This window comes from Perca fluviatilis, chromosome 21 (genome assembly GCF_010015445.1).
Source record: "Perca fluviatilis chromosome 21, GENO_Pfluv_1.0, whole genome shotgun sequence".
Taxonomy (NCBI): domain Eukaryota; kingdom Metazoa; phylum Chordata; class Actinopteri; order Perciformes; family Percidae; genus Perca; species Perca fluviatilis.
In genome coordinates this window covers 24,377,049-24,401,803 of record NC_053132.1, presented here as the reverse complement: position 1 = coordinate 24,401,803, position 24,755 = coordinate 24,377,049, and the positions used below count along the sequence as shown (strand labels likewise).

The following is a 24,755-nucleotide window of genomic DNA, read 5'->3' as shown; positions in this document are numbered from 1 at the left end:
AGGAGGGTTAACAGCCTTGTCAAAAGGTAATTTGTAAAATGTCTTGCCTTCTTAATGCATTTGAGACCATCAGTTGTGTTAGGTGGGTAGTGTTGGTGTACAGTAAATAGCCTTTTCTATTTATTTTGGCAAGAAGTCAGTCAGGATAGGAAGGCCAGAATACGTTTATTACAGTTCAGTACAGTACAAAAACCATAGGATGAGAAGGTGTGTCCAAACCTTTGACTGCAGGGTTCAACGTTACGTTTGTTTTCCCCACTTGCCCGAAGTCAATTTTTACTGGCTCTTATATGTATTTTTTTTATTAGTGGTTATCAAAAAATGTCAAAGTCTCAAGTCAATTGTTATATTTACTTGTTAGTCATCGACATCCTCTACTGCCACCCGAGAGGACTTGAAGCACTCTCTTTCGCTTTAGCTCGTACGCAGCCGTCATCTTGTTCTTCTATGAAGAAGACAGCCGCCAGTCAAGCGTCACTAGCGCCAACTCAATTCTTTATTGGCCAACGGCACTTTCAAATCAAATCATTCAACAAGCTTTCTCCAAGTGGGTAAGGGGAGGGGGAGGGGGGGGGTGAGAGAACCATAATGTCATTTATGATACGACAATGTTCAGAAAAATGACAACCCACTTGACCACTCATTGGGCTGGGTATCGTTAAAAAAATTACCTATACCGTGACTTCGATACCGGTTCCAAAACTATACTTTTTCAATACCATTTGTGCAACATTTCACATTGCACAAATCTTTTTTTTTTTTTCACAAACAATTATTAGATCTTGGTAGAAGCATGTTGCATGCTTGTTGGCTCACTGACGCTGATGAGATTTACTCCCTAGGTATTAAAATTGGGTATTGAATGACAAGGCATTTTTCAACACTCAATACTTTAGAGGCAATTCGGTCAGTGCCTAAAAAATATTGAATTTGGTACCCAGCCCTACCCACTCGTTATATTTACTTGCCCAACATGGTGTTTTACTTGCCCCTGGCCATTGGGCAAACCTCTTTGTTGAACCCTGGACTGGTACTTGTATACAAACTTCCACATCAATGGGCCAAAATGGCACATGGTTGCCAACCACTGAGCTTTCTTCACATACAGCACAGACACAGACAGGACAAGACTATAAGAGTGAAAATGTGACACTGTGTGATTTAGTCACCTGTCTGTGGAGCGTGCGGCTGAGTGTGTGTGCGCTTCTGGGAGGTGGTAGTCGTGGTATACTCTCTGAGTCGGAGTGGCTGTGGGGGCTAATGGGTCTGAAGCAGTCTGCCGGAACGGTCAGCCGCTGGGAACCCTCCTCTGGTTGTGAACGCACTGAGCTACTGGAGCCTGCACGCAAAACAAGCACAGCACTGAATATGAAACAACAACAGGTACAGCAGGTGTGTTGATTCTCAGAGGTTCGGTGTCAACTTGCATTATGTTACAAATCAAAGCTTTCAATTGTGTGTCCTATCCTAGTCTCGCATTGCCAGACCTATCTCCACAGCGCTGTGCCGTTAGGTCTGGCAACACCACAGATACATTCTGGGATAGGAGAAAAAAAACACTCTGGGTTGTTTGTATTTCTTTAAACCAATCACAATCGTCTTGGGCGGCGCTAAGCTCCGGACGCGGCGATGGCGGCTCTGCAAAATGGTCTCGGGAAGGAACTTGTTTTGATGGAACATTTGCCCACGCAATAGAAAACGCCAGATAAAAAAATATGAAATGAAGTTAACTGTTCACACAATACAATAACATGAGCTATATAAATTAGCTGGATACATGGTTAAACGTTATTTACTCTTACCAGTGTATTGCTGTGTGCATTTCATAGCAATCCTGCCAATCGGTCCCAAAACGCCCCAGTTAGTGAGTAAATGTCAAACATATTCTTTGTAAATCTTTACAGTCGTTCCCTGAAAGAACCAAGCAGGCCTGCCTTGTTGTACGATCCACATTTTTTTTTAAAATGTGCCATTTTCCGCGTGTAGCTTGCTAGCTCGAAGTTTGTTGTTGTTTCCCGAAGCGAAGGGATTTTGAAAACGGCGACACAGGGAGAGTGGAAGGTGAAGGGACTCGCAGGATGTCAGGAAAATATCCTGGAAATGTACTTGCATTGATCCCGACTAGTCCTATCCTAATGAGGTGTCACAAATTCCAGATCCAAACTAATAAAATAAGCTACAAGGCTGCAAATGTGGTGTCTGCAAAATTTTCTCAATACTGCATCATAAATTACCTGATTGCGCTCTGTGGGTGCCCAGTATGTGCTGCGGTCCCTGTGTCTGTGCTAAAAGGTGTGCTGGAGCTGGGTCCGTGTTGCCAGAGGGCTGCAGGGGGGCGAACATGTAGCTGTCGTTGGGCAGGGAGTGTGTGCGTCCCACCGCAGGCTTCCTGACGCTCAGCAGGTTGTCCTCCAGTGGCTCCCCAGGATCCAGCTGCTCCGGCTGGGGAAAGAGAAGAGAGAGTCAGGGTCCCTCTGGAGCTACAAGGATCGGGGCTACTCTTACACTCACCCACTTTCACACTCTAACACATTCACAGTTGATATCTTTCTAAGACGCCACGTGGGCAAAGAGGCAGAGGTCATCAGCATACACAGAAAGCAGACGGGATCTTTGCATGTTGGAGTCGACTGGCACAGAGCTGCCACAGATCACAGAAACAAGACCATGCTAGGTTGAAATTCCCAAGACCTTTTATGTTATTTTATTTTTTGAAATTGTTACAGCAAAAACACACTGGACACGGAAGCGGTGCTAAGCGCCATGAGGCGGAGCTATTTTCATTTTGCCGCCCCTGTTATCTGTCCGGCCACACGAGCTTCGGCATCTCCTCTATTACTTCTGCGAACGGCTAGCGAATGTGCCAAACCAGGTAGGTAATCATATACTGGAAGACCACAGGGCAACCGTACACTTAACAAAATAAAACAAATTTAAAAATAAAACACTCAGGTTTATGGTGATTTTGGCCGTCTTCACTTCTCAGCTGTGTCTAGAGCGAGACAGGCGATCAGGCACACGGAAAGAGAGACGGACAGACAGACATACAGAGAGAGTCACACACACACACACACAACACACACAGCATGGCTTTGTGACACTAGAGAGAATTGTGCGTCTGTTATGAACAACCAGGAGCCCGATCGGGAATGAATCTAGCTTTGCGGCGCTTCCGCGTCCGGTGTGTTTTCACTGTAAGACACCCTGTGTCTGCATTAACCCCAGCAGTCAAGTCACTTTACGTATGCCTGCTCTGTGATTGTGTGTCAGCTGGGGCAGTGTCCTGCAGCCTGATCCATTACAGAACCAGTTCACATTCATCACAGAGCTACTGGAGTTCCAGCGCACTTTACACCCAGGTAGCAAACTACAACAAGGACTGAAAACTACTACAAGCCCAGGGTACATGAGACAAGTACAAAACACGGAGGAGGTCTTATAGGAAAGGCCCATACAGTACATGTAAAGCACATAGGAATAAGACAGACAACTAAGGAAAGGAAGAAGGAAGGAAAAGATGGTTATAGAGAGAGAGAGAGACAGAGGAGAAAAAGAAAAAGAAGTCAGAGACAGAGGAGAGAAAACTGCAAACTGGCAGGTGAGGAGGCGCACTACTCTACTGGACTGGACTGCAGAGTAACACACATTAGGCTGGAAAGGTGGAATGAGAAAGGGAAGAGAAAGTTGGAGGGCACAGTACATACGTTTACATGCACACTAATATTCCACTATTATTCTGAATATGACAATATTTCGAATAATATTCCGTTTGGATACTCCGAATAAGGCCTTTACCCGAATATAGCGTTTTCCGGTTAGGATATGTGGGATATGCCGGTATTATTCAGGTTTTAGAGGCATTTTTTGGACATTCAGGGGCATTCAGAATATGCGTCTCAATCAGGGGTTTTAACCCCAGTTTACGGCCTCTTGCCTGTTTACGGCTTAGGGTTAGCTCTGTCCGTTGCTATGATTCTGGTACACAAACTAACCAGCCAACAGTTTGCAGGGCTGCGTTAGAGATGCATGCCCAAAAGAAAGTAAGGAGAAACACAGCTATACTTTTAAACATTATGAAAGACTTGGATATCAACAGGTTTTTGGATATTCCCAAACATCGCAACAGTGACCTTTTCAAGACGATGGTTGAAGGACTGAAAGAGCAACGCTGTGTTCGCACGGTCGACCAAGTCCGCCACTGGTGGAATACTTTGAAAAAATTCCTATTTTGCACGGCTACATGTAAACGAGAATATAAGTGGAATATTCACTTTCAATAGCCACGTAAACAGCTTAGTCAGAATATCGTCTTTTTCGGAATAAGGGCAATACCCGGAATATTATGTGCATGTTAACGTACTGATTGTTAGATTCACCAGGGTCTTTCAACGCCTCTTGTAACCCTCTACCTCCTCACTTCCCTGCTTTGCTGTGTTTGTCCCAGCACAATCCAATTAACAGTGATTTCATTGTCATGCGTTGGTCGGGCTTCTCCGTTTCCAAGACTGCCAAGGTTACAGTGACTCTCTCTCTCTCTCTGGGGAAGACGTGACTACAGGGGAGTGTGATCATTAATGAGCCAAACTGGTTGTTAATTATATGACACCTAGTTGACATTAAATTCATGTTTCAATTTAAAGGGGAAGATGTCCTTTCAATGACAAGAGCCCACTGGGACAGGATAGCATAGAGGAGTGTATAGATTAATTCTGGTGAGGATCAGTGGTGGATGAAGTAATCAGATCCTTTACTTAAAGCTATAGTGCGCAACTATTCTAAATTATTGAACGTCCGTTACATTCAAGCCATTGTCAAATGAGTTGATACAAAGCTAATTAATCCTATCAGCTCCATAAAACTCTCTCTGGATTTCTCAATATGGCTATGTTTAGAAAATAGTGTAATAATTGGCTTGCGTCATGTGGACACGCCGACAGTGTTGTTGTCATTACTTAGCATTCCTTAAGGGGATGACAGAAACTACGCACTATACCTTTAAGTAAAAGTACTAGTACTAATACCACACTGTAAAAAAACTCTGTTACTGCATTGGAAATGTTAGTTAAGTAAAAGTATGTTAGTATTATCAGGAAAATGTACTTAAAATATTAAAAGTAAAAGTACTCAATGCAAAAAAATAAAATCCTCACATTTTAGAAACTGGAAACAATGCAGACAGTTGTGTCAATCAACTAAGTGTTTAATCGGCTAATCATTGCAGCTGGACTTGTAGGTCTATAGATTGTTGGGTATTTAAATGTATAATAAAACATTGTATTTTATAACTACATGTGTTTTCTGTGCTGAAAAGTGCTAACTAGTAACTAAAGCTGTCAGATAAATGTAAAGTACAAAAAGTACAATATTCCTCTCTGAAATGTATCTGAGTGGAAGTAAAAAGAGGCATGAAAAGAAAAGACTCAAGTAAAGTACCTCAAATGTATACTAAAGTACAGTTGTTGAGTAAATGTACTTGGTAACATGACACCACTGGTGAGTATGCATACATCTACTACACCACGTGTGCGGGTCTAATGAATGCGGTGGTGACAAAGTCAAGCAGTGGCTTTGCTTTAACAACAAGTCCATTATTTTCCCGATCAATACATTACGGAGTGCATTATTGTGCCTAATGCAGCTGGCTCCATTTGTTTTCCATGCGGCATAAATTAAAGTGTTGCCATTTTGTGTGCACTTAAGAACTGATTCATAATATGATGTTAACTCACACATGCCAAGCCAGTCAGACACATACTCAGGATGTATGCGTGTATTCAGGTATAAGTATATTTGCTACCATATTATGGGTCTGTTTCCTAGTAATTTTCTGAATTTTCCTGGAAAGAATGATGTAATTTGGGACTAATTATTGAGAAAATAGAGGCAAAGTTCAGTCATTTAAGTCTCGTCAGTTTTGTTTAGTTCATATGCCGCAAAAGGCCCCATTTAATCTCAAGTTAATATTCCTTAGTTTCTCACTTATTATTGGACACTTTATTCTCCATATATGCTGTGTTGTATGCTTGATTTCAGACAGATTTTCCATGTGCAGCTGACCTGCTGTACACAGACAATATGGCTCCTAATGTTTCGTGAGCAATTCAATGGAGATAATGAATTGGAAGTGTACCAACTGAACACTGTCTCCACTGTCCCTATACTGCAGGTAATAAGAAATAACACAGTTGTTTCCAGGACTTTCCCTGCATTTACAGTTACATACCGTATATGAAATTATAGGAATTATAGGGGGGGGGGACAAGTGGCTTTGGAAGTGCCCTGGGAAAGGACACACTACAAACTGCACAGGGGAAGAGGAGGAAGAGAAGAGGGATGGAGGAAGACACAGAGAGATGTACTGTCAGTACATTGCATTCCAGACTGGTTAGAAAGAGGGGGTTAAAATCGCCAGCGGCCGAGTCGTCTGTCAGAGCTAGGGACCAGGATTTCTCCGAGGCCAGAGACAGAGCTTCCATCTCCGCTAGAGGGATCTAGGCAGGAAGAGACAACGGCTAGTGAGCAGAGAAAAAACAAAACGCACACTCAAGGCAACACACAAAGATAAGGACGATACACACAGATAAGACCTGTAGCTAACAGGAGAGAGCAACATGTTTGTAACAACATATATGAAACTGGAAGTATGTAGCAAAGCGAATCAACAAGGAAGAAAAACAAAGCAAAATGTATAGAATGGAAACCACATGAGGACCTTTAGACTTATTAAACGATATTCCTATTATTGGATTGTGGGGTTACCAACAGTAGTATTAGGACAGACACATACACACACACACACTAGGGATTGAATGGTTAAAAGTGAAAAAAAAAAAACTGGTCACAGTTCGGGGCATGCATATATTGCTCGGTTTATTTTAACGTCACAGATTTCAGTCAAAAAGGCTTGTGCAGAAAAAATCTTTCAATAAACTTATTTGGGGGGAAAATAGCCACTCATCATTGTAAACTGGCACGAATGAGACACCGAGTGCAGCTGTCAGGCAGTCTCTCTCTGCTCTATGGGAGCATTACGGATTTAGTCGTCTATATCAACGTTTCATTTCCGGGATTGTTCAGATGCTGCTGGAAATTCTGCCAGATGTCCCTCATTTTCGGCCAGATGTCCGTCACCGTCCGCTTTCTTTGTGTTTATTCTAAACTCCGGTGGATTTCTGAGGACTACTACAGTCAACTGCTCCTCAGATCTCTGCAGGGTCAATCCAGACAGCTATCTAGACTATCTGTCCAATCTTTTTCTCTCGATTTTTCTCTCGCACGACTGAAACAACCTTTGAACGTACACGTGTTCCACCAAAACCAGTTCCTTCTCAATGCCTTTTTGCAGAGATCGTGGCTCCGTCCGGCGCTTATCACTACCCAAGACAATGGTGATTGGTTTAAAGAAATGCCAATAAAATGCCAATAAACCAGAGCTTTCAGTTTTTCTCCTATCCCAGAATGCTGTGTGGACTAGCCAGACCCTCCTCCGCAGCGCTGTGGAGGAGGGTCTGGCGATGTGAAACTAGTGATTTAGTGTTACCTGACGATGACAGAAATAAGTGGTGGATAGAGCAGCGACTGTGTGCTAGCACTGTGCAACACGCGTGGCTTATGCTAGCAGCAGGACTTCCAATATGATGGTGCATTTACGAAGACGTCACGCTAGAGGTTGAATCTTCACACAGCTATCTGGCTGTACACACTCACCGGAGGGCAGCTAGCAGCTAACAGCTACTACCGCACTACTGTTTTTTTAGGGGGGAATACACTTCAAGACGTGACATGTCCTGTCCTCTGGAGGACATAGCCACACCACCACCGCTCTGTGGATTGTTATTGGGATGATTATCACAGAAGCCTGTCTGAATACACTCACCGGACGGCAGCTAGCAGCTAACGGCTATCAGCTAGCAGGGCAAGCTAGCTACCGGCAGGATCGAGACAGGGACCAGGGTAGGTGAATTTAAACAATGTCTGAGTTGAAAACGCATCTTGTTGACACGTAAGGGCCCTGTTCATGTGGCACAGACATATTAATTGCATTTTGTGTCTGTTAAGAGGCACAAAGGCACTCTAAAACTTGCCCCGAGCACTGCCGTTTTAGCTCAGGGGACGCTTGTAGTACGTAGCTGCAGCTTCTCCGTGTTACCTGCACTGATTCGGGTCGGGGGTTTTTCTATCGAAAGTACTCGCGTAGCTATAGCGATCAAGATTAACGTAAAAATTGGCCGGAATTCTCCTTTAAATTGTAAAGAGAAATAATCCATTATGAGCCTGCCGATTATCGATGCAGCATCGTCCATGTCCACGATTCGATGCATTGAATATTTGATTAATTTCAACACCTCTACATCACGCCAGTGTGTTCGTTGACAGTGCAAGGAGGAGAGAGTCGGGTAGGAAAGAGCAACTCCCTCTCCCCGCAGCGTTTAAACAGCCTTCTCCATGCAGATGGCGAACTAAAGCGGGTTTATAGAGAAATATATGCAGGCGTGGAGGATGCAGTATTTCAGCATATGATTAAATTGTTACCTGACTATAATATCCGCTGATATTTCTGCAACACAGTAAATCCCAAACTGTATCTTTCTTGCAGAGGAACATTAAATAGAATGTGTTTGGGTTACGTTGCACTAAATGTGTTTTATTTTATATGTTGTCATGTTTCCTGTTGATAAGAAATCCAGCCATATTCCTTTCATTGTCAGTTCATTTTTTTTTGGGCCAAATAAATAAATGATAAGCAATAATAAAACTGGCACAAAAAAAACGTGACCCCAAAACAGTGATACGAACCGAACCGTACATTTTGTGAACCGTTCCACCCCTAATACACACGCACGCACGCACACACACACACACTCACACACACACACACACACTAAAATGTACAGTCTGATGATTCTGAACAGACACACTGTGTAACGCGATGCCAACGAGACAATCACGCTCTTTCACAGCAACAAACAAGCAGACAGGAAGGGGAATCATTTATATTGCATGCATTGTCGTGTGAAGTCATTTCAAACGTGTCGAGGCCTAACGTTGAACAAAACACCTCTAAGTGCCTATCCGAGTTCTGAGTTCATTCACATCACTGAACTCTGCAGAGCTGCTGTGTACTTGGCCTTGTACCTGCTTAACGAGGGGAAATGCTTTCTGACAGCCAAATAAGCCATCCGAGCAGAGAGGAGCAGGGCCCCGAAACTCAATGGAAAACCCTTTCTGCTGACGTATCAGAAGGAGCGAGGTGGCCTGTGGCGCCTAATAATGACATCTTCGACCAATTTCAAGCTTTTAGAAGACGGGGTTTTGCGATGCTAATGTAATTGGCCCGACATTTGCCTTCAAATGAGGAAAAGAGGCACCCGTATGCATTATTCAGTGAAGACGCAGTGAAGCTAGCTTATTGATTGAGCCATTGCTCTGCAGAAGTGTGTGTAAGATTGTGACCTCTTTGCCAGGGGAAGAGCGGAGGAGGGGATGGGGGGGGGGGGGGGGGTGTGTGACTTCCAGCCCTGTTTTTCTCAAAAGCCCTGAATCTTTTAGGTTTTCAAAAATACCTTCAACTCTTGTATGCTGCTACTAGTACTACTAATATGATATTCCCTGAAGAAATCTGCATATAGTTGAGGAAATGTTCTTTTGGGGATCCTTGATTTACAATTAGAGCAGCCTAGATTATTATATTATTTCGATTCAAATGTAGCAGATTTGTCAGCTAAACATTTATTCTGGGAATAGAACTACTTCATACTATAATAAAAATAGCTTTTGTGTAATGATCCAACCCCTTCCATGTTATGCCTCTTCAAAATAGTTGATAAATGGTTGATAAAGCGACTTCTTGAAATGTGTATTTTATTTTTTATTTTTGCGGCTATCATTTCATTATTTCACATGCTCTGTTTCTTTTGTCTGCCTCATTATCACTTGCAAACTGATGTGACTGTGAACAGTTGTACTGGAAATCTAATAAAAAGTTAAAAACAAAAGGTGGCATGAGTGAAAATGAGTCATCCTCAACATTCGCTGTGCTCTGGTGTCAGAATGATGAAGACAGTTGGAGAACAATTAAATACAAAATAAGACGTAGGCTCTACAGGATGATTTTCTTCCTTGGCAAGTATCATGTTTTTTCCCACAATGTTGTACAGATTTTAGGCATTCTATTATCTCAAATGGCTTGAAATATAGTGCATGTAGCTGCCCGTGAATGGAAAAAGAATTTCCCGGGGTGAGCATGCCCCTGGTGCCCCCTAAGTTTGGGCAGAGCCCTGAATGTTTACAATTTCTAGCTCCACCCCTGCTCCTTGCTTCAGGAATGGTGGGTTATCATTTTGCTGTGACTGTCAAAAGCATGGATCCACATAAATGCATATAAACACACAAACATGACCAACCCGTTCTCACTCCCAACTCGTAAAATACTGATGCTCGGTCAGTGTTTCTTAGCGTCAGATACCGACGCAAAAAAAATCTCCCTGTAGCGCTTGTATGGAACGCACCAGCAGCTAGACAGCGGCGCTGTGCGATGACGTAGTATTAAACGTGGCAACAGTAGTGAGAAGTATGAAAGACTGAACATCCGTGTAAGAAGGTTGGTTGGGGTGGTGGATGGGGCAACAACACAGGACTTTCAACCAGGTTCTTGTCCCGCGTGTCACAGAAACGTACATTTTGTAACCCCATCCACGATCTTTTCATAACCCTAACTGTCCCGTTCTTGTTCCGCAAGTCAGTTAAATGTAAGTCCCGGGCAGAGCGTCAAAAAGTGACGCCAAGAGTCCCGATCAAGCGCGTCTAAATATGACGCCAAAGGAGACTTTTTGCGTCAATTACAAACGCCAAAGGCACCCGACCAAGCGTCGCTATTTGACGCGACGGGAGTGAGAATGTGTGACACAAATGATGTACATGTACAGACACAAACAGAGACACAGTTGTACAGAGGAGACAGAGCAAACTCTAAAGCATGTCACTGAGGCTGCTGAGGCAGACCAAAAACCTGCCAAGCATGAATGAATATAAGTGAGTGAAGACGTGACCGAGGGAATGAGATCATAGCTGAGGCGGGATGTGACGCACTGCACTGGGGTGGGCAACAGGGCTGATTAGAAAGGGTAAACTATTTAATGTGGAGGAATGCCAGCACAAAAAAACAAAAATGGCTGTAGGGCTGGACGATATATACAAAACATGACATGCTTTTCCATGAATTTCATGAAATGAAGTTCTACGGACAGTATGTTCTACATTTCTGCGTAACTGTCTTTTCACTGTGTAAACTTGATTCATCTTTAAGTAATTTCGTCTGGTATTGAGTCATGTTATTTTCATTGAAACAAGTGGTAAATTCTGCCAATAGCGGTGAGATAACTGTACCTGTTCTCAATAAAATTATATTGTTTCAAGAGTCAACCAAGCTCATCTCCATACGTGTAATCTTCTTAATTTAAAGGGTCGGTTCACCCAAATTAATTTGAACATATTTTCTTACTTAACTCTAGTACAGTGGCTCCAAATTTGGTTTACTTGTGACCCCTAATACAAAGTGAAATCTACTTGCGACCCCTGATCGTATGTCTATAGGTCTGGATCTTCGATCAAAGTGTGATTTACCGGTTTTTTTTAAAGGCCTGGTTAGGCGTCAAAGAAGATGAGAAGTCATTAAAAGATGAATATATATTTAAATTTTATATCAAAGGGAGACGTATTTTCAACATGGTCCTGTAATGCTTTTAACAACTTTATGAATAAATAGCCACCATCAGTGCACCATAATACGAAATCAATACACCTAAACCGTTTTCTGCAAATCAGAATCTAAGTCCATTGGCCCACAGATAATATTCTACCAACAACAGATTCATAGATCTAAACAATATTGCCACAGTTTAACAGGAGGCCAATGAAATTGCATTTGTGCAGCTCAAAGTGCGGAAAATTACATTTACAACCGCAACATCTCTCTCTAGAATGAGTGTTCCCACTGATAATCCACAGAACACCCTGTGGAAAGTTTTCACAGGGACTATTTCCTTGGTAGAGTAGAGATGGTCCGATGCCATTTTTTGCTTCCCAATACAGATTCCCATACCTGAACTTGCGATGCCGAGTACTGATCTGATACCAGTGTCTCATAGATTTTATTATGTTTTAACAACTGTATACTACTTCTATATTTGCTGTAAAGCCTGGCTCAGGTTCAACTTTTTTGTGAAACATGAACAAACACAACAACGGCTGCTGTCGAACTCTCTTTTATTATGCAGTTTGAGGAAAAAGAACATAAATAAACTACTTTAATGTAGATATTACATGGTATTGATCCGGTGCATAAACTCCAGGACTTTCTGATACCGATGCCAGCATTTTAGGCAATATCGGAGGCTTTTCCAATGGTTATCGGAACATCTCCAGTAGAAAGTAGGGATAGACAGATTATAAGCCCTGGCTGATTATCGGGGAGTTTTTTGGCAGTTTGAAGACTATCTGTATCAGCGTTTTATTTGCCTGATAACCGATAAAGTAAATTAATTGAAAAGTGCGCTACTTTGGCTCGGCTACAGCTCTGTCTGTCCCTCTGCTTCGGTTTCACTCACCACTGAGTTTGACTTAATGTCCCACAACACTGTCTGACTATATTTTACTGTGTATTATGTTGAAAGTTTCTAATTTATTAAATAATTGCTTACAGAATTAAAAGTTTGTAACATTCAAAAATCTTAATTTTGATTTAAAGATTAAAATTTTCACTTTAAATGCACATCGGTTTCATTAACTACTAATAATCGGTATCAGTATCGGCCTTGAAAAACCAGTATGGGTCGATCCCTATTAGAAAGTAGTTCCACTGAGGTCTTTGTTTAATTTGGATGAACTGTCCCTTTAAAGGCATTATCACTTGTTTTAAGAAAGTCCTAGTGTGAGACTGCATCGACAACATTATTATAAGGAACATTATTATTTAGCTTTGTGTGAAGGAAAAACCTGTAACCTTTTTAGATCTGTTTTTGATCAAAAGAAATTACAGCAGCAACTTCTGCATTGCAATGTTCTACTTGTGATGCTCCCTGCATGTTGGGGAGAAATAAGAAAGGCCCACTGGATGTATGAAATGGAGGCAGTGAGTTATCGTTCTGGCGATTATTGACCTTCTTGTCGGTGCTGCGCTTGCCGGGCTTGGGGGGCAGCGCGTAGTAGTGGCAGATAGAGCCGGACAGGTTGTCCATCAAACTCAACTCTCCCTCCATTGAACCCTGGGCGCCCAGGGAGACCGAGTCAAACTGGGCTCTCCGCTGGACAAACTTCAGATGATGCAGAGGGAAAAGAAAGAGCAGAGGCAGGAACAGAGAAAAATAGAGAAAGAGGGGACAGAAAAAGGACAAGGACAGGGGGGACGGAAAGACAGAAGTCCAGACAGAGACATGTGAATAAATGTGGAAAGCAAGAGTGGATCACAGGGAAAGAAAGGGGAGGATAAAGACAGTCGATCAGGTAAGAACAAACAGATATAGAAACAGAAACAAGACAAGAAACACATCCGAGTAGGAGATCTAGATAATCCTTAAAACCTTTCATTACTTACTATTCATACCTGTATGCGTAGTACTGAATAACTTAGTAAAGGCTTTTATGCAGGAACTGAATAGATACCACCATAGGCTCTCATGTGTTACCATTTAACTCCACATGGGGGTACTATCACACTGCAGTAGAGCTGCTCTCCCACAGGGCCGGAGAAGAGATTGCAGCTTAACTACACATGTTTTGGAAGAGTGGCGGAGGAAGATGGATAACTATCTTGGGGGGGGGGGGCATAACGTAGCGAGACCTCTATTTCCTATCCCCAAAAAGTTCCCTGCTGTCTGGAAATAGCTGCCGAAGTGAACAACAAGGCCCTGTGGCCCAGCTTTCCCATGGCACTGCGACCTCTCTGTGACTGGCATGTCCTCTACAGGGACACACACACACACACACACACACACACTAACTGTAAACCACGCTGATGTGGGTCAGTATGAGTTACGCAGAATAATACATTTGTATATCCAGTACATTTTATACTTACAATTATGACCCTTATTTTGTATACATCACACCTACATGTACCCAATAATATTTTGATTCATTATGCATAGTGAATATGTCCTAACATGGCCATATCCGCTATGGTTTGTTTACATATGGGCCACAGTTATTACATTGAGACAGTGAAGAGACATTCCTCCCTCCATTATTTCACATACCGTCCTACATGCTCAGTGTCCCTCAGCGTGGGCCAGAGAATTAACTTAACGGTTTGGACTGGAGTCAGAACTGATGACCGGAGACGTGCGGGTCATCTGACTGGCCTCACAGCCTGGCCCGCAGCAGGAAGTGACCTCAGCGCATCTGTCATGTCATGCAGTAGGCTGAGCGGACCACTGAGAATCGAACAATCTGACCTAGACAGTATCTTACAGTAATGCGTGTCTCAATTTACTAATCACGTGCGAATAAGGGCTTAAGGCATACATAGCGAAGGCATGTAGCTATAAAGTCTTGCACTTTGTCCAATAGTGTACACACACATGTACATAATGTACAAGCCACACCAAAAAAAGATTCCTCACCTCCAGCGGGGGCTCCAGGCATGAAGGCGGGTCTTCTCTGATGTAAACAGAGTCTCTGGTTATATCGGCAGTGGGCGAGTCCATAGGACCGTCTCTGTCCTGCTCCCTGTCCCCTCCTCCGCTGGACCTCCAGGGGGAACCCCCAGCACTGGACCGGTCCATGCCCAGTGCCAGAGGGTGGAGCTGGGGTGACCGCGTTGCCATGTCCCCTTCTATCTGGCGCTCCAGCTCCAACTCCGCCTCCAGCTCCGCCTCCTCCTTGGCTTCCTTGTTGCTCTCCTCCAGGTGCTTCATCAGGACAGCGATGACAACGTTGACCAGGACAAACTGAGCGGTCAGCACGAAGGAGACAAAGTAGATGGGAGAGACCACAGTGTTGTAGCAGGTGCTGCTGTCCTGGGCGGCGCAGTCCCTCAACGTGTCCTGGAAGAAACAGGAAAACATGACCACGAGCATCGGTGTCAGCTGAAGCTTCACCAGCAAGCAGTACTCTACACACATGCCTCATTTCCACTTCCTGGAACAGCTACCTCAACTCTACTCGACTTGTTTCAAGATTTCGTGAAACTGCCGTGACATCTTTGATATCTGATATCTGTAATGCTTTAAACAGAAGAATGTCTGCAACTCGTAAATTGACCAGTGCAAGGTTTTGTGGTGCTCCATTTTTTAAAATCTCGGTCAATTGAATAACAAACAGTAGCCTGGCTATTCAAAGGTCCCATGGCATGAACATTTCACTTTATGAGGTTTTTTAAACATTAATATGCGTTCCCCCTAGCCTGCCTATGGTCCCCCAGTGGCTAGAAATGGTGATAGGTGTAAACCGAGCTCTGGAATCTTCTGGAATGGATCTGGAATCTTGCTCCTTATGAGGTCATAAGGAAGCAAGGTTACCTCCCCTTTCTCTGCTTTGCCCACCCATGAGAAAGATAGAGACACCATGGCTTGAAAACAAGCACAGCATGGCAGTTGGTCAAGGCCACACCCCCACCCTCCACCTTGACCACCCCACACCCCTTTCTCCTCCTCAATAGCATTTAAAGCTACAGACACAGAAATGGCACATACTAAGGAAAGCTCATTGTGGGACTGGCTCTAGTGGCTGTAATTCTGTACCAAGGCTTAAATTCGGGAAAGAGACTTCAGATACAGTATTAGGGGACCACTAAGGTCTATATAAAAGAGACTTCAGATGCAGTATTAGGGGACCACTAAGGTCTATATAAAAGCATCCAAAGAGCACCATGTCATGGGACCTTTAAAAATGGCAATTTTGTACAGGACTTGGGACACTGTGTTGCGCAAGTGACGATTCTGGTAACGATTCTGTCTGACAAATCAGAGGTCTGCAGTATTTTAATTCCACCTTTTAGTATGGGCTCAGCTCGCTTGGGCAGTAATACCCAAAAAAAGTACCATGTACCAGGTACTATCCACGACTTTTGCTAACGGAAAACCAAAAAAAAAAAGATTTCCAAGCGAGTCGAGACATGCGGTGGAAATGCGGCAGAACAGAACATTGCTATTGGATGATTATACAAAACCCAGGATTACATTCAATGAGGACAGTTTAAATGTCCAATGGCAATGCTTTCTTTTTAGGGATGGCATTGCCGGTCAGTCAGTCAGTCCTGGAACTGGCCTTCTGACTTTAGTGGTCCGTTTTTCATCTAGCACCACCAGCAGGTCAAAGTTCTCTCATAAAAAGTAAAAGAATTCCAGCTTCTTAAATGTGAATATGTTCTAGTTTCTTCACTCCTCTGTGACAGTAAACTGTATATCTTTTGAGCTGTGGACAAAACAAGACATTTGAGGACGTCAACTTGGGGTTTGGAAGACACATTTTTCACCATGTTCGGACATTTTATAAACCAAACAACCAATCGAGAAAATGATCGACAATTAAAATAATCGATAGTTGCAGCCCTACTTCAGCTGCAGTATGGTTAAAGTTAGGGAAAGAGCAGAATCAGATTTAGAATCAGTTTTATTGGCCAGGTTTGCGTAAACAAACAAGGAATTTGACTCTGGTTAATCTTTGCTCTCAAAGTACAACACAGATCATGTTGATGGTACAAATGGTAACAAAACCATAAAAATGGGACTCAAAGTCAGGTCTCTGGTGCCATCTACTGCCATCCATCACTGCAACCTCCATGCTCTTACTTTCTGAAGGGCCCACCACTACTACTGGCACTGAATTTTATTCAAACCTTTATTTAAAAGGTGCCCTGCCACACAAAACCATTTTTTTAAATCTGTTAGGTCCATATGTGTTTGTGTTATGTCATGAATGTGAAAATCAACTGCTACCTCCTCTGTCAGCTCTAGCCACTGAAAAGAAATAAGCAGAGAAATCAGGCCAATTACAAAAGCTGGTCAGTCTGACATCATGTTGCCTGAGCTCATTACTATTCATGAGCTCGCCCAGTTGCGCTGAGTAAAGGATACTGATAGCCAGGCTCTCATTGGCTAGCTGTTAGCCAATCAGAGTCAAGCAGCTTAGCTTGTTGAATATTAATGAGAACTGGCAAAAATCTTCCTGCAGGCTTTCCATACCACGCTAGAATGGCTTGAAACAAGTTAACCAAGGAATTTTTTCCACAAAAATATGTTACAGAGTCCATGGTTGAACTTCAGACATTACCACAAAGTAATGAAATACGTGTGGCGAGGCACCTTTAAGCCTCGGCAAAGGAAGCATAATGTCCAATACAAACAAGATTTGTAGGGATTCTGGATAGATAAACAACCATATCAAAGTGTTATTTTGGGTTAACTGGCAAAATAGCTGCTAATATCTTTATTGTCTTCAAGCTAAAATGTGTACAAATCTAGTACTAAAAGAGTACACTGAGGGCTAACATTTACTACCAACTATTATTTGGCCCTGGATGTAAAACAAATCAGCTTTTGCAAGATGAATAGTAGGGAAGGACAGCACTCAATTGTTGCAGTCTGCAAAAAAAAGGGGTCCCCACACCAACACATCACCACTAAATCTGCCTCTCGGAGCCAAAGAGGAACGATTACAAGTCAGCGCTCAGCTTCAATCGGCAGTGTTAAAAACAACGGACAAAGCCAGAAAATCTTGGTGGAGTCATGGACTCAGACCTGAATTCCAACAGCCACATGAAGACAATTACAAAGTCAGCCTACTATCACTTGATAGGGTAATTTTGTTTCTTTCAACCTGGACCCCATCTCCCCATGCATTTGTGTCTAATGGACTGACGTGAAGAAAAAAATCGTTGAAATTGTTCCAGTATTGAGCGAAATCGCAGTGACCGACCCTTGCGAACGCAGCTGCAATTTAACCTAATGGGGCAATTGTGCAGCCTTGATTTTTTTTGTCCACTAAAAGTGATTGTTTTTGCCACTGACCGGCTCAGATTGTTATTAAAAGTGTCTGACAACAACATCGATCTCATGAGGTGACTTCTTGTCCAAAGACAGCGGTGTGGAGACTAGAGTGGACCGCGAGTCGGGAGTAAGGCGTTCAGGGAGTCTGTTTTTATCTAAAAGATTTTCAGTGCTGTGGCTCAATATTTAAATGATTTTGAGTGATAACTGTAACCGTCTTCATGAGTCTCCCTAAAAAATAAATCAGACAGCTGCAGCTGATTCAGAACGCTGCTGCTCGAGTCCTCACAAAGACACACTAAGTGGATCCCATCACTCCAGTTCTGAGGTCTTCACACTGTCTTCTTGTCTCTCAAAGAATTCAATTCAAAATACTTCTGTTGGTTTAGAAAGCACTGAATGGCATTTCTGATCTGCTGCTACATAATAAACCATCCAGACCTCTCAGGTTGTCTGGGTCAGGTCTGCTTTCTGTCCCCAGAGTCAGAACTAAACACAGAGAAGCAGCGTTCAGCGTTTTTATGCTCCACATATCTGGAACAAACTCCCAGAAAACTGCAGGTTTGGCTGCAACTCTTAAGTTCTTTTAAATCAAGGCTGAAGACTTTTCTTTTTGATGCTGCCTTTTTCTAAATCAAGTAATTTGTTCATTTCTTACACTGCACTGTAACTCTAATTCTTCTATTTCATACATCATTTTTTTATGTAAAGCACTTTGAATTGCCTTGTTGCTGAAATTGTCATGTCTGCCTCCGCTCTTATTGTGTTTTCTGTTTGTTTTCATGATTTCCTGCTTTATTTTGATATTCACTGTTTGTCTGTATCCCTGTTCACTTGACTTCCTGCCTTTGTTTGTTTCCTGCCATTTTTGATCACTTGTCTCTGCCCTAATGTGATTCACCTGTGTGTAGTTGTCTTCCCATCCCCCGTGTGTATATATACCCCCTTGTTTCACTTGTTCCCTGCCAGATTGTTGTAGCTCCTCATGTCTCTCTCTTTCCAGCGTTTTCTTGTGTATGCATCCTGTGTTACCAGACCTACCGTTTGTATTCCTGACCACGTCTTCTGCCTTTTGGATTTGTACCACTGCCTGGATTGTTTATTCTTTAATAAACATACTCACCTTCTACTCCGTGTTGAGTCGAGCATTTGAGTCCGACATTGTACCCGTGACAGAAATGGGCTATATAAATAAAGCTACCTTGCCTTGCTTTGCCTCTTGTGTTCCTGCTGGATGAATGTGCATATAGATAAGAATGAACGAGCAGCACGTGTATGTATGTCTTCGGGACCCTACATTGAAGTGTTCGTTTCACCTTCATTATGCCGTTCCAGTTGTCTCCAGTGGAAACTCTGAAGAGCAGCAGAAATGCCATCCCAAAGTTTTTGAATGTAGCATAGCGGCCCAGACCTTCACATGGGTGGAGTTCATCACAGACTGGGGAGGGAGGAGCAGGGACGGGATGAAGAAGAAGACAGCAAAGGAGAGAAATGAACATAAAGAGAGTAGTAACAACAGAGGGCTTTTGCAATCAAATGTTAATAACTCTAATGCTATTTTCTTACTCTGAAAGAGAAATCAATATGGCAATTCATCAAAGGGTTTTAGGAAGCAATTAATATCAGATAGATTAAACCCACAAAGGGGACGATTAAATGTGAGTGTGCGAGTCTTTGTGTGTCTTGACTGCCTGTCTACATGGTGCATGTGTCCTTACTCAAGTCACCGAACAGCTCCACTCCCAGCGCTGCGAATATAAAGAAGAGGAGCATGAAGAGAAGACCCAGATTCCCCACCTGCAGAGAGACAACAGGAAGAGAGAGGCATTAGTCAGAGGAGAGAAATCCACGGCAGAATGAACCAATAACGAGGGACAACAAACAGCTGATTCCAGCGAGAAAACGAACGGAGGGTCATGATGAAGCAGCCAAGAGAAAATGTAAACTGTGGCAATCGACAAGTTGTTAAACTCCACCCGAACAGCGATCGTCCAATTATAGCTTAGTGTCTCTAACTAGGCATGGCAGGCCTGTCAAACTTGGGATTTCATGTGTAAGTGGGGAGCATGGGGCTGCATTAAGAGAGAATTCAAAGAGTTGCGATGGTGGTTTCTTTCTTTTCACCCTTTCCAAAAGCAGAACGCCGTGCTTGAGCTATGTTACTTGTCACTGGTTACACGGCGTTCGTCGTTCGACTGGTCGTGACTGTTTTCCCAAGATGACGCCCGTCTGTATACGCGAACGGTACTGTCTTTATAAACTATCTTTTTAAAAAACTGTCTGTACACTTACAAAGTTCTCAATGCTTCAGTTTACATGTAGGGACCCTCATTATGCTACCGTGGAAGTGTGGCGCTAGTTTGAGCCTTGTAAGTGGTATAGAAATAGCGATTTCTTTTTACTAGTCGATAGACGACTACTGTTATTAGTAGGGATGGGCATCGTTTGGATTTTAACGATTCTGATTCCAATTCCGATTCTTCCTTTCAATTCCGGTTCTTATCGATTCTCGATTCCGATTCTTTGAGTGCTGGAGTTGAAACGGGTTAGATGCTTATTTCACAAATAAGAGGAAAGTTTTATTTTGATTCATAGGTGGGTTGCAGTTTTACAGCTTTTACAATGCAAAATAAAGCCACACTAGAGCTCCGCTTACTGTGCTGCACGGCTGCAACACAACAAGTGCATGGCTGCTACGGAAACCAAAACTTGGGAATATTAAATTTGGAACCTATGATCAGATTTGAAACCAAATCCTCCAAACGATTCCAAACGATTCCAATAAAGTTTCCGATGGAATCGTAATTTTTGAAACGATTCCGATTAGGAATCAGTTCTCGATGCCCAACCCTAGTTATTAGCTAGCGGTTTGCCCTAAAACTGGTCACATTTGATTAGCAGGAAAACATATCCCAGACAACGGTCGACTCGGTACACATGTGTAATTAACCTCTAGGTTCATTTTGCGCCGGAATAGGCCTTTAACAGTGTTCATCTGCTTTAACGTAAGCCGAAAATGTTAGCATATCTGGGTGACTAGCTGAGTAGTAGTAGTAAATGAGCTTTACTTGAGCTTCTTTGGTAAATAAAAACATAAAAAAACGCCCCGCTGACATCCAGCACATCTACTGTGTAGTCTTTTCCCCACTATATAATATAGACTGCCGTTAGCAGCTCTGTCCTGCTCTGTTAGATTTGAAGAAAGTTTAGACTCAAGCAATTGCAGCTAAACTCTAAACTCGAAAGGCGAAGTCCCTCACCTTCCGGTGGACCACCGCGTGACCCTACTTCGACAAAAAAAAAAGTATGGTAGGGGTGGGAATCACCAGCGGCCCCACGCTTCAAATGATGCCCCCAAAGGAAAACGTTTTCAACATCTGTTTTATCTAAAAAGATAAATGTCTTTGTTGGTTTGTCTCACTTCAGTTTTATTGCTGCAAAATAAAGCAGACAAACTGACCAACACATATATAATAAAAGATCGATACTTGGCGTCCGTGTCAATGGCAATGGTCATACTATGCTGTATGGACAACACATGTTCGTCCATTTAGAAGACAATTTTGCAAGTGAAGAAAGTCTCAGTTTGTCGTAAAACTGTTGAAGTATAAGACTGTGAAATTACGTCATTAGAACGACTACTCGCCCCAAAGTTGCATAAGCGACGTCTTGTGAAGCTATGATGCCTGTGTGTTTCGTATGTAACGTTACTCACACGAGCACAGAAGAAGAAGAAGAAGAACAGATCTTGCTCGTTCATCTGCTCTCCTGCTGATACAACTTGGATGGATTGCTGGATAAAACACATCAGGTTAAGTATGTGTTGTGGAACAGAGCTAAGCTAGCTAGATATTGAGCAAGCGGAGCAGCAAGCAAGGTGACGTATATTGCGCGAGGCGAGATATGTACAGTAGTTCACTGATCGGTTTGACACAACACTAAGTGGTACTACGACCTTATGGAAACTACAACAAACTGAGCCTTCCCTGACTTGCAAAATGTTTTTTTTTAAATTGACGGACATCAGATGTGTAATTCATGGCTCAATTTAAAAAGGGATAAAAAAAAACTGTTTTTCTCTCCCCGTTCACTACCGTCCATGTTTCTTACAAAATAAGATCCCAATGGGATCAGCCTGAATGGGGAGGGACTTCCCCTTTCTATTTCCAGGTCTTCTACATGGATCATTAACTGGTAAGAATTCTGACTTTTTGCTTGGGGCATGCGGCTGTTGTTTAGGACAATATCATGTACATATTCATATTCAAGAGCCCTTGGCAGGTTTTGTGTTTCCACAACTCCAAACGTTAAAAGGTAAAGAGCGTCAGAGAGGGCGTTTTCAATCAACTCTTTTTTTTGTCTACCTTTGTCTGAAATTATCACTGTAAACTGCAAGCATGAATGCCATAAATGAGTGACTGACACAAAGGAGTAAAATAAGGCCAATCTGAATAAAATAGAGTGAAAAGGATAATACGGGAAGAACAGCTCTGATACAGAGGTGGGTTTAGGTAATGAAAAGCTTTAGGATCTGTCGCTGCTGCTACTGTCAATGCTAATCAGCATGTGGCAACCTGCTCCCACTCCCACCACCCGCTATTATCGGATTTATTAATCATAAACCCTTCTGACAAGCTCTAGGAGCAATTAGCCTGGAACAACACTGACTTTCTCTTTGAATGACAGACAGAGGTAGAATCAAAGAATGCTGTGAACATAGGACTGAGCGTTATTTTCTCTCTCAATCCGAACACGGAAGTTGTTCTAATTTACCAACTCCACCACTCTCAAATCCGCCCACCGTCGTTCAAAACAAAACCTGAAGCTACATTCACTTCCACCGTCTCTGCAGGAGGTGGTTATGCAAATAATAAGTCTCTAGAGTTGGCAAAAAAGCTCATGGGAAAAGGACGCCCTGAAACAGAAGACTCTGTACCAAAAAGAAATGCTCCTGGGATGTAATTTTAAGGACAGCTTCTGTGGGATGTGTTAGGAAAATGAAAGATCCAGGGAGAAAAATAAAGATGTGGAAGGAGAAGGTGGCTTTGGTGGATGTTATTTAACGGAGTTGACTGTGTACCTGAGGCAGGGCTTGCATTACGGTGTCCAGCAAAGCTCTCATCCCCACCGCCATCTTCAAGAGCTTCAAAACTGTGGACACACACACACACACACACACACACAAAAAAAAAAAAAAAAAAAAAAAAAAAAAAAAAAAATTTTTATTTTTTTTATAAGGAAAAAAAAGTTTTGTTTTTTATCTTTTTTTATTTTAATTTTTTTTTTTTTTTTTTTTTTAAAAACAAACCCCCCATTCCTTCCCGTAAGTGTAGTCACAGATTTCCTTTTGTTGAACAACATTAAGCTTTCAGATAGCCTGATTGAGGTCATATCTTCCTGATTGGGGTCGCAATTTGATGAGGTCACTGGTATGGCGATTGGGTACCAATGGAGGTACTCCAAGACTGATAGATAATGCATTATAATTAGTGGAAAAGTAGAGATACACAAAAAATTGATGTTTTTTTTTTGCCAGCCTGGGCCAGTGATTTCCAGGAGTCTCCACTAGTTGTCCAACAACCTCACCGTGACAAGAAAACTCATCACACAAGAAAGGGTTGCAACAAGTCAAAGATTTTAGGATTAAATCTGAGAGGGAGATTTTTTTTACCTTTGGATAGAGACACGTTAGCTGTTCACCGCGGCTTCCAGGCTTTGTGCTAAGCTAAGCTAACTGGCTGCTGGTGTTATCCCTTAAAATTACAATACAGACATGAGAGTGGTAACAGACTTCTCTCCTGTCTCTTGACTAAAATCGAACAAGCATATTTTCCAAAATGTATGGTAAATATATTAGTATGCTTAAATATTATGTATAAATTGTATGGTCCCTGCATGATCCCATAAGTCTTTGTGCTTATACTGAACTTTCCAATGGTTACCTGGTAGACTCGACAGTGCCGTTTTCTGCACATGAGGGGGCCAGTAGCTGCCATGTTTTAATTTGTTGTCTTACCGCCTTTGTTACTGGAGCGCGTATGGCCTATGATTTAGAATCACTCATCAAACAATGGAGAAGGAAGCGCGGGCATTGGATTAAGTGCTGCGGACCTTGAGACGATCCCTGCCCATAGCAGCTTCCAACCAACCAGCTGGACCAAGCGCCGCCGTGGGCGGTGTGAGAAGGAAGGGAGCCAGGATAAGAGCTAGTGTGGACTAACTTGGGCTTGCCCAGCAAGGGGAGCATCGGAGACTGCCGCGCCCGCATCTTTGCACAGGCGTGGATCCATCGTGGCACCCTGGATCAGGCTGTTACAATTGGCAGAGCGCAGGACGGGGGGAGGCAGACTCTATGTTTAGATCAGACGATGCTTGGTGCTCAAATTTAGTCAAAGTTGATGGACAAAGTTTCCCAGATGTCAATTTTTCTCTATCAACACTAGAGAACTTGTCCCGCTTCGGTCTCCCTACAGGTTGGAAGCGGAATTGTCCCATTACATTACATTATGCAAGTTTGCCAGATCGGGTAGCGCGAGCTGTAGTTCCAATGAGACAACCTGTAGGGGGACCAAAGCGGGAAAAGTTCTCTAGTGTTGCTTTAAGATGCCGGTTATAATATCTGCTCTGAGATCACCAGTGTTTTTGTTGCTGCTGTTTACATACAGTACCTCCTGATGCAAATTCCATAAATGCCCTACATGAATGCACTACTGTTTTCATTTTTCTTGTGTATCATAAAGGGACTATAACTGCATTTTGTTTAACAACCCT

General features: G+C 42.7%; 1 protein-coding gene across 12 annotated transcripts in view; it reads right to left on the bottom strand.

Moving 5' to 3' along the window:
* The window catches only part of cacna1g (calcium channel, voltage-dependent, T type, alpha 1G subunit), a 386,801-nt gene that overhangs the window by 4,896 nt on the left and 357,150 nt on the right, over window positions 1-24,755 (bottom strand). For 9 of the 12 annotated variants that reach the window (XM_039787919.1, XM_039787908.1, XM_039787910.1 and 6 more), the window contains 8 exons: window positions 23,065-23,135; window positions 19,703-19,781; window positions 19,301-19,422; window positions 14,619-15,041; window positions 13,158-13,310; window positions 6,369-6,491; window positions 2,235-2,442; window positions 1,170-1,339 (listed from right to left, as the gene is read on the bottom strand). In XM_039787919.1, the coding sequence (XP_039643853.1) occupies window positions 1,170-1,339; window positions 2,235-2,442; window positions 6,369-6,491; window positions 13,158-13,310; window positions 14,619-15,041; window positions 19,301-19,422; window positions 19,703-19,781; window positions 23,065-23,135 (1,349 nt within the window). The remainder of the gene's footprint in view (window positions 1-1,169; window positions 1,340-2,234; window positions 2,443-6,368; window positions 6,492-13,157; window positions 13,311-14,618; window positions 15,042-19,300; window positions 19,423-19,702; window positions 19,782-23,064; window positions 23,136-24,755) is intronic. The other 3 variants (XM_039787917.1, XM_039787918.1, XM_039787916.1) reach the window with 2 other exon arrangements.